This window comes from Oryza glaberrima, chromosome 6 (assembly GCF_000147395.1).
Source record: "Oryza glaberrima chromosome 6, OglaRS2, whole genome shotgun sequence".
NCBI lineage: Eukaryota > Viridiplantae > Streptophyta > Magnoliopsida > Poales > Poaceae > Oryza > Oryza glaberrima.
The window spans coordinates 8,574,597-8,584,868 of NC_068331.1; the positions used below are offsets into that span (position 1 = coordinate 8,574,597).

Genomic DNA, 10,272 nt, shown 5'->3' on the forward strand with positions numbered 1-10,272 from the left:
CTACATCTAACTTGAATAAAGATGTTTTCTTTTTTAACTAACTCTAGAGACATCTTTAGCACCGGTTAGTAATCCGATCATAATCTTTAGTTCCGATTAGTGTTACCAATAGGTATTTAAGATGTATTTTTAGTACTTACTCCCTCCGTCCCAAAAAAAGACAAACCCTGGTTTCCGTATCCAACATTTGACCGTCCGTCTTATTTGAAAAAATTATGAAAAAAATTAAGAAGATAAGTCACGCATAAAGTATTAATCATGTTTTATCATCTAATAACAATGAAAATACTAATTATAAAAAAATTTCATATAAGACGGACAGTCAAACGTTGGCACGGAAATCCAGGGTTTGTCTTTTTTTAGAACGGAGGGAGTAGGCTTTAGGCTTTTAGAACCAGTAGTGAAGGGCTTTTTGGGACTAAAGATATTTTTGGGACTTGGTCTTTTAAAACTGGTACTAAAGAACTTTTAGTACTGATTCTTTAACACATCTGGTATATTTATGGTTGGGGCATTGGATAAAAGATGAATTCTCTAGTGATTTTTAAAAGACTAAAATACCCTCACTTTCTTAAATCTCAATACAATTTATCATCTATTTTGAATATATTTATTCTCTTTTTTTATAAACTCTGATACTATGGTTATCTAAAAAAAATATTTTACAACAAATGAAATGAATTAATAAATTTATTGTGAGACAGAGCGAATAAATTGACAGAGGATGACCAGCAAGGGCAACAGTGTAGATTGTGATCGGTGAACACCATATATCCTTAACTTGGTGGAGGCAAGAAAAGATAATTCCTTTTCCGTTATCAACTTTAATATTCGCAATAATCATAACATTATTGTCAACGACAACTTTTTACTCCACTCTGTAGCAACTCCATGCACTCCGTAGAAGGAGTCACACACTCTCTCACACACACTAAACAGGAATATTACAGTTTTCTGTTTTAATTAACACTGAATTATTCAGAAGGACAGCGATGCCGTGTCTTCCTAGTGCTTGAGCACGTCGGGAATGTCCACCGGATACCTGTGGATCGACGTGGCCCACGGCCCGTCGGCGTCGCGCGCCGGCGAGATGCACTCCCACGCCGCGCTGTTGCACTTGAAACCGGAGCCGAAGCCGATCATCCACACGCGGTCGCCGCGGCGCATGCGTCCCTTGGCCTCGACGTAGGCCAGCTCGTACCACACCGAGCTGCTCGACGTGTTCCCGAATCGGTGGAGCGCCATCCGCGACGCCTGCACCTGCTCGTCCGAGAGGCAGAGGCTGCGCTGCAGCTCGTCGATCACCGCCCGCCCGCCGGCGTGGATGCAGAAGTGCTCGAACGCCGCGCGGAAGTCCGGGATGTACGGCTTGACCCTGCCGCTGAGCGCCTTCCGCGCGATGAAGGCGAGCGCGAACTTGAGCTGCTCCGACGCCGGCAGGACGAGCGGCGCGATGGCCGTGATGTTGGCCTTGAGCGCGTTGCCGGCGATGGTCATGAGATCCTTGCTAAGGTTGATCCCGATGCTCCCGTGCTCGTCCTCCTCCTGGAACACGCAGTGGTGCGCGCTGTCCTCCGCGCCGGTGAGCGTGCGCACGACGTGCTTCAGTCGGAACCGCGCCTTCGCCGGGGACGTCGACAGCAGCGCGGCCGCGCCGCCCATGCGGAAGAGGCAGTTGGGCAGGAGCATCGCGCGCTCGTTCCCGACGTAGTAGTTGGGCGTGATGGTCTCCGTGGAGACGACGAGCGCGCGCGCGCCATGCGGCGCCACCTGCAGGAGGTTCCTCGCGAGGCCGATGGAGATGAGGCTCGCGCTGCAGCCCATGCCGGACAGGTGCATGCTGCGGATGTCGCTCCGCAGCTTGTACCTGTTCACGATCATGTCGACGAACGACGGCGTGGGGCAGAACAGGCTGCAGTTGACGACGAGTATGTCGACGTCGTCGGGGCTGACGCCGGTCTTGGCGAAGAGCTCGTCGACGGCGGAGAAGACGACGAGGTCGACCTCGGCACGGGCGGCCTCGAGGGTGCAGTACTTGTAGGTCGGGATGTAGTGGTGCGCCGGCGGCAGGCACGTCTCCTCCCCGAGCCCCGACCGCTCGAGCAGCCGCGTCATGAACCGCACGCTGCGCTCGGTGAGCGTGGGCACCTGCCTCGCGTGCTCGAGGAACGTGGCGAAAGGGACGCGGCAGTTGGGCGCCGTGCGGAAGCACGCGTAGTCGACGAGGTACACCGCCCGCGGGCGCATCACGAGGTACACGGTGGCCGCGGCGCCCGGGAGGAAGACGGCCAGGAAGAGGTGCGCGGGCCTGATCAGCTCGCGTAGACGCCCGATCGCCACCATCGTCGACTCGGCCTCCGGCGCGAGGAGAGCCACCGTGACGAGGGCGGCAGCAGCGGCCGGCAGGGCGACGAGGACGTTGCCCATGGCACTGTGGTAGTACTGGTACGTAGCCTTGAGGCTGTCGAGAAAACGTGCAGCCATGCTCATGCCGCGCGCTTTGCCTACGTTGTACAGTTAAAGTTTGGTTGCTCACCCTTTCGTTGGATGTGTGTTGGTTTGTTGGTTCCCCGGATGTGATCGATATATGGAGGCGAAATTTAAAGCTGCAGCTTCCAGAGCGGTGCGCGTGTGCCGGCTTACTTGTCATGTCTGTCACTTTACTTAGTCACACGGTGTCACTATCTAATTAATACTCCTTTTATTTAAAATACTATAATATAGTAGGGGTTGGATATACTCTCTCGGGTCTTAAGTGGAACCATGAGTTTACGTGCTCAATTTGGATCGTCCGTATTATTTGAAAACTTTTTATAATTAGTATTTTTGTTGTTACGAGATGATAAAATATGAATAGTACTTTATGCGTGACTTATGTTTTTATTTCTTTTAAATAAAATTTTAAATAAGATGGACAATCAAAGTTGAGCACGGAAAAACATAACTGAAAAACATAACTGTATTTAAAATGGGACGGAGGGAGTATTATAGTAGTTCGAATCTGAATTAAGTATTAAAATATATCATATTTTGTATTAGATTGTCATGTTAAGGAGTAATGGAGCGGTGGTTATAACAGGAAGATTTTTTCCATTTAATTATTAGCGTGTTGGCTGATAAGCTTGATGAGTCCGCTACCTGGCCTGCTAGCAGAATTCGTTGCGCACTGTACTGCGTTATTGTACGTATACGCTTGTGGTCGATGATTAGCTGGCAAATAACACTGGTAGAGAAACCCTTTGTAGTCCCGGTTTGTAACCCCCCTTTAGTCCCGGTTTCCAAACCGGGAGTACTAATCCGGGACTAAAGATCGCTATCTTTAGTCCCGGGTGAAATAACCGGGACTAAAGATCGATCTTTAGTCCCGGTTGGTAACACCAACTGAGACTAAAGATCGAGCTGACCTTTTTTTTTTTGCATGGCCCTGTTGCTGCATATATAAACCATGCATATATATGTTTCAATACATATATATATATATATATGCATACATATATATATATATATATTATATTATATTATATTATATTATATTATATGTATATATGGTTCAGTACATATGTACATGCATAATATATATGTATTTATACATATATATGTTATGCAAATGCATATGTGTGTGTCTATATATATATATATATATATATGACCAAAATATATTTACATTATAGAAAATGTGTACACATGCATATAGAAACATATGTAGTCATGTATTAATTATAATCCATTATATGTCCTAGCTAGCTACGATTTCGACGTAGTAGTACTCGCTACTAGCTCAGAAGCTAAGGACCGGTGAATTGTGTTTCCGTCGTAGTAGAATTCACCCTTGGGATCAAGGATTTCTTCGTTGATGAATCCCATGAGTTGTTCTTGAACCGCCGCGATAAATTCCTTGTGTGTGGTCAGGTTATCCCTCATGCGAATAAACTATATGAATGTATGAAATTGATTAGTAATTAAACAAGAAATCGTTACGTAATGAAATTTTGAATTTATTTGTACGTGCATCGAGCTCTTTTGTGGTGATGATTTGGTCTGCAAGGCAGTGGCAATACTCGCACACGTAGTAGCCGCACAAGTTAGTTCCCTGCTTTTGCTTTGCGCACTACAAATAAATGACAAATTAACGGCGTGAGATCTAATTAATATACACTTGTATGTATTAATTTGAATCGGAGAAATATAAATGTAGAGCATGTGTACTCACAGGAAATTTGAACCTCCGCCTAAGTCTTTCTCTCCAGTTGCCGCGGACCAAATGACGGAACCGATACCAAGCCCTACATGGAGTTTAAAGATATGATTCGTAGTAGAAATAATTAACATAACAAGAATTTCTTAATTAACAGAGGAACTTATACCAGTACCTGTCTATAAGTTTGAAAACCTTGTCAAACGTAGACTCTTTTTTATCCATTGAGTCATATACGTTGACGGTGCAGGCCGACAAGTCGAAGAGTAAAAGCACCCAGTGGAATCTGCAATGTGCGTGGGATGCATTACATATGAAACACTTAGTAAGTTCGTACGGGAATGAAATTTGGTATGTAGGAAGACAGTAAAATTAAACTAACTCTGTGTTGAACGGTAACAGTATGAACGTCTTGTAATGCTGCGCCTTCAGGAGATGGACGAGATTGTCCTCTGTTTCTTGTGGATATTGGTCGAGCATTGCGACGTTTACTCTCCGAGGGTCAATGAATCCAGTATCGAAAACCCTCCGCCGTCGGGCCCTTTGAATCTCCATTCTACAACGATAAAAGGGAGTATTTTATTTTATATAGTTTACTTATATACAAGGACCTAATTAATTAAAGGAGACGTAGTAATTAAGAAATATAACTGAACGATATACTTACAAAATCCAGCAACTCATAATAGAGACGTCGAGGGCATCCAGCTGGTATACTTCGTAGATTCCCTTGAAATTGATCTAGAGAATATCATCTCCTTGCAAGAAGTCCGGGTCCCTGATCCTCGCTCCGATCATCTCTCTACCGGTGGCGCTCATCTCCATGTACAGCTGATGGAACTTGTACATTTGTGTGGGCAGGGACTGCACCAGCTCGGGCTTGACAAGCGGTTTACCGAGTTCGTACATGTATTTCAATTCCGCCTTTTCTATTGGTTCAACTCCTAGCAATTGATCCGTAGTTAGACCGGTGTCAATAATAAATTCTTCTATCGTCATGTCTTCCCCGGTCACCAACGGCTCGATCTCCTGGTTTGGTTGCTCTCCAAGCTGAGGGACTGGTTTGGACTTTCCAGAAGATGCTTTCTTCAGCGTTCGCTCATAGTCCGATAGCTTGATGGCCTCCTTGACAGGTGCAGACATACCCCTGAAGAAGTTCCTGACACTGGGTCTATAGGAATCTTCTTTTCTGGACTTCGAGGCTTGAATTGTCTCTTGACTTCTGATGCAACGTAAGCGTCAAGCTCCTCTTGCGTGCAATCGTACCCCGGGTCCTTGTTCTTGGCGGCGTCAACTTTCGCCTTCTTCGTTGCCCTTGTATGGGCAGGCGGTGGAGCTGGGGGGGCCCCTGACTTTGAAGGTGTCGGAAGAGGAGCTTGCGGAGGAGTAGGTGTAGGAGCCCGAGGAGGAGTCGGTGCTGGAGCCTGAGGTGGAGACGGTGCTGGCGGAGCATGAGGAGGAGACGGTGCAGGATCCTGAGGAGGAGATGCGGAGCCGGAGGAGATGGTGCACGAGACGCCGCTTGTCGCCCAGGGAGGATGATGTACCGCCTGCGCCATAGAATAATGGCATGGCTTGTGTCTCGTAGATGCGTCTCACCGTCTCCTCTAGGGTAATCCAGCTCGAGGTCCTCGTACGCGCCTTCGACCAACTCAGCTTCGACCTTCGAGTATCCTGCTGGAATCGGCCTGCAGTGGTAAGTACCTGAAGGGTCCGTTGGGATGGCCATGCCCGACGCCACCTTCATGTTGTGAGAGATTATTTATTAGTAATCAACATATATAAGCAGCAACTAGCGGAAAGGCTAAATCTAAAATATATAAACTACGAGCTTACCTTTATTGATAAGTTCTTGTAAGGAATATGCAGCTCACATGGTGTCCGCTGAGTGATGTCATCAACGGGACAGGTCGATTCGTCCTGTGTTTGCATGGCGTCCATGCTCTGTGATCCTACCTGCCCCGTTGAGGCGCAGCTGCTACGGTTTCCTGACGGGCTCACCATTGCAGGAGGAATGGTCGGCTGGGGATCATGGGACCGATGTGCGGCCATGCGTTCATCAACCTTCCTTGCCACCTCCTCTTGCATTCTGAGTTCGTAGCTCGATACCCGGAACTCTAGATCTGCAATCTTCGCCTCGGTATCTCTTTTGCTTCTCATCCGACTCCTGTACGTGTGGATGTCCTCCTTGAAACCAATCTTCCAAGGAATCACCCCTTTCCCTTGTGTTCGTCCTGGATGCTCTGGAGTCTACAGGGCGAGTGTCAGCTCGTCCCTATCTCTGTCCGGTTGGAACGTGCCCTGAGAGGAGGCTTCCACTGCATCTGTTAGTCGTCGCGCAGCCTCTTGTATCTGATCGCCGAAGACCAGTGAGCCATCAGCTGGGTTGAGCGTTCCACCGTGAGCATAGTACCAGAACTTCGATCGTTCCGGCCAATTGGTGGTTGCCGGTTCGATACCCCTCTCAATCAAGCTAGCCTCCATCTCCTCACACTTCGGCATCGCGACGCTATAGCCTCCTGACCCCAAGTGGTGATGGTACTTCTTCTTGGCGGCATTTTCTTTGTTTCTTTCCATCATCGCCGGCCCTTGTTCACCTGTCTTATATGCAATGAACTCGTACCAGTGATCCCTTAGCTTTGGGAATGTGTCAAAGTTCGGTGTCTGCCCCTTCAGGATATACTTCTGGTACAGATCTCCCTTGAAGCTCTGAAACTGTTCTGCCATTTTCTTTAGAGTCCACCTTTTCACTTTGTCCTCTGTACCCGCAGGAAGGGTGAATGTCTCGAACATTGTGGTCTACAGCATCTCTTTCTCCGAATCTGGGACAAAGCTCTCATGATCTCCGCGTGCCCTTGTTCTTCGCCAGTACACCGTACTGACAGGCACGTTATCCCACACAACCCAACCGCTGTGACGTACATAGTTCTTGGCGGCTTCGGCCGGGGCACTAGGACGTCCATCTTCTTCCACTTCCGTTATGATGTGCCGTCCCTCAAGCTTTTTCGCTGCACCTCGTTGCCCACGTGCCCTCTTCTGTCCAGCGGAGGGTTGACTACCACTAGCCTCCTCCTCCTGGTTCCCCTCCACATCCCTTTCCACGTGCCCCTGCTGGTTCCCCTCCGCATCCCTCTCCACGTTCTCTTCCTCGTTCAAGTACTGGTTTGGATCCTCGTTCCCCTCTTCTTCATTCCAGTACTGGCTGCTTCCCTCCGCGATTGTATCGTACAATATCTGTTCCTCATCGCGGTCAGCCATCTGTTGATACAAGAAACATCTGCTAAGTCACGAGACATTTATGTTTTAACAATCTAAGTCATGTATGCTAAGTGTAAATGTCGTACATTAGAACCCTACACAACCTTACGTGCTAAGTCTAATTACAAATCGTGATATAAGCTAAGTCTAGGTGACGTATATTATACAACCCTAGCTAGTAATAATTATATACTAAGTCTAATTACAAATAAAATAATCTTATATTAAAACTCAAATAATATTACATGCTAAGACTAAAATAGTCATGTATATGCTAAGTGTTTTGTGCGTATATGCTAAGTCTAATTAAGACTACAATAGTCAATTGCTAGGAGTCGCACCAATTCCGTAGTCAATAAGTACATACTAAGTCTAATTACAAATAAAGTAATCTTATATTAAAACTCAAACAATATTACATGCTAAGACTGAAAGAGTCATGTATGCTAAGTAAAACTGTAGTATATGCTAAGTCTAATTAAGACTAAAATTGTCAATTGCTAGGAGTCGCACCAATTCCGTAGTCAATAATTATATAGTAAGTCTAATTACAAATAAAATAATCTTATATTAAAACTCAAACAATATTACATGCTAAGACTGAAAGAGTCATGTATGCTAAGTAAAACTGTAGTATATGCTAAGTCTAATTAAGACTACAATAGTCAATTGCTAGGAGTCGCACCAATTCCGTAGTCAATAATTACATACTAAGTCTAATTTGCAATAAAATAATCTTATATTAAAACTCAAATAATATTAGAACACTACACAATCTTATATGCTAAGTCTAATTACAAGTCTAATATTCTTAATTGCATTACAAATATAACAATCATTTATATTATTACGTCACTTGCCTGCACGAATTCCTTCTAGGGCTAGCTCTTCCACTCCGGCTTGAGGGACGACTCCGACAACACGTCTTTTCTGCAAGATACAAAAAATATGTATTAGGATAAATGCGAAGTAACATATATATATTGCATTTCATGTTCACGTTCGTTCGCTCGTTCACGTTCCCTAGCTCGTTCACGTTCGTTCGCTCGTTCTCATTCACGTTCGTTCTCGTTCACGTTCGTTGTCGTTCTCGTTCACGTTAATTTGTTTGATCGTTCTCGTTCTCGTTCATGTGTTCGTTAACGGCGGTGTGGCGGCATCGGGCCGGTGCTTGGTGCGGCGGCGGCAGCGGCGGCGTGGCGATGGCGGCGGCGGCGGCGTTGCGCGGCGGCGAAGGCGGCGGCGTGGCGTGGCGGCGGCGGCGTTGCGCGCGCGGCGGCGTTGCGCGCGCGGCGGCGAAGATGGCGGCGTGGCGTGCCGGCGCCGGCGTGGCGCGACGTCGGCGTGGCGCGGCATCGTCGTGGCGCGGCGTCTCGTGGCGGGCGGCGTGACGGAGAGAGAGATCGAGATCGGAGATCGATGAAGGGAGAGGCGGCGGAAGCTCTCACCCCAGAGATGCGGCGGCGGCGGAGGAGGCGGAGGCGGCGGCGAGGACGACGAGCTCGAGACGACAGCGAGATACAGCAGCGTCGGCGCGGGGATTTGCCCTAGGCAGTGGCGGCGATGGAGAGAGGCCGAGAGAGATCAATCGGCTGAAAACGTTAAGTGTTGGTGGAGAAGACGAGGGCGCACCGGAAAAATATATACCCCCGGATCTTTACTCCCGGTTGATGAGAACAACTGGGACTAAAGATATCTTTAGTCCCGGTTGTTCTCATCAACCGGGAGTAAAGATCTTTTCCCGCTATTTCCAAATTCTTTTTAAACCCGGTTAGGGTTAAGAACCGGGACTAAAGATTATAGCACTGCATATTATTTTCGCTTACATATGTGTTTCTAAAATAGAAGTTAATGCATTAACATTATTTAAAGTACAAAGATTAATGACAATTACTTCGAAAAATTATTTTTGTCTGTAATAAATTAAGTGGATAAATCGTAAGAAGCAAATATATGACTTAAAATTAATAAAAATTCCAATAATCATATATACTTAGCATATGAATGATATTATTAAATTGGTAAAAACTCTAATTAAGATATTTATCTACATACTGCATGATTTAAAATTAATAAAAATTGTAATCATCATATATACTTAGCGTAGGAATTATATTAAATTAAATGTTAAAAACTCTAATTAACATATGTAAATGCCACATGCATGATTTAAACCTTTTAAAAATTCGAATAGTCATATATAAGTAGCATATGAAAGATAGTAAATTAAATTGTGAAAAACTCTAATTAACATCTGTAAATGCCACATGAATGATTTAATACTTTTAAAAATTCTCTAGTCAATTATAATTAGCATATGAATGATAGTCAATTAAATGTAGCATATGAATGATAGTAAATTATGCCATACATCAATTGATTTATATGGATAATCAATACATCCAAAATAGTTTACATCGTGTACACAATAATTACGACATTACATCGGTGGTGACTGTTGACCGCACGTACTTTCTCCTCACTATTGTTCCCTCCTTGTGATCACTGCGTGAGTAAGAGGTGTCTTCATTTGATAGGAGGATGCTAGGGTCAATCGTCACCGTGAAAGGGGGTTGCCCATCCAACTGATCGTAATCCTCGTCAGTCTTGTCCTCAACTCCGACGATTTTTCTTTTGCCTGGGAGAACCACTTGATGCTTAGGCTCGTCAGGCCCTCTGCCCTTCTTTCCTTTGTTAGACATGTCCTTCACGAAAAATACTTGCGTTACATCATTGGCAAAGACAAAAGGTTCATCCGAGTATCCAACCTTGTTAAGGTCAACAGTTGTCATACCACTGTCATCAATCATTACGCCTCC

The 10,272-nt window shown here is 45.7% G+C and overlaps 1 protein-coding gene across 1 annotated transcript; it reads right to left on the bottom strand.

Annotated features, from left to right (window-relative positions):
- Nucleotides 1–796: 796 nt before the first annotated feature.
- On the bottom strand, nt 797–2,566 carry LOC127775854 (3-ketoacyl-CoA synthase 5-like). Its single transcript, XM_052302164.1, has one exon. It carries the CDS (start codon nt 2,488–2,490, stop codon nt 1,006–1,008), a length of 1,485 nt encoding a protein of 494 aa, XP_052158124.1. The 5' UTR covers nt 2,491–2,566; the 3' UTR covers nt 797–1,005.
- Nucleotides 2,567–10,272: the final 7,706 nt, after the last annotated feature.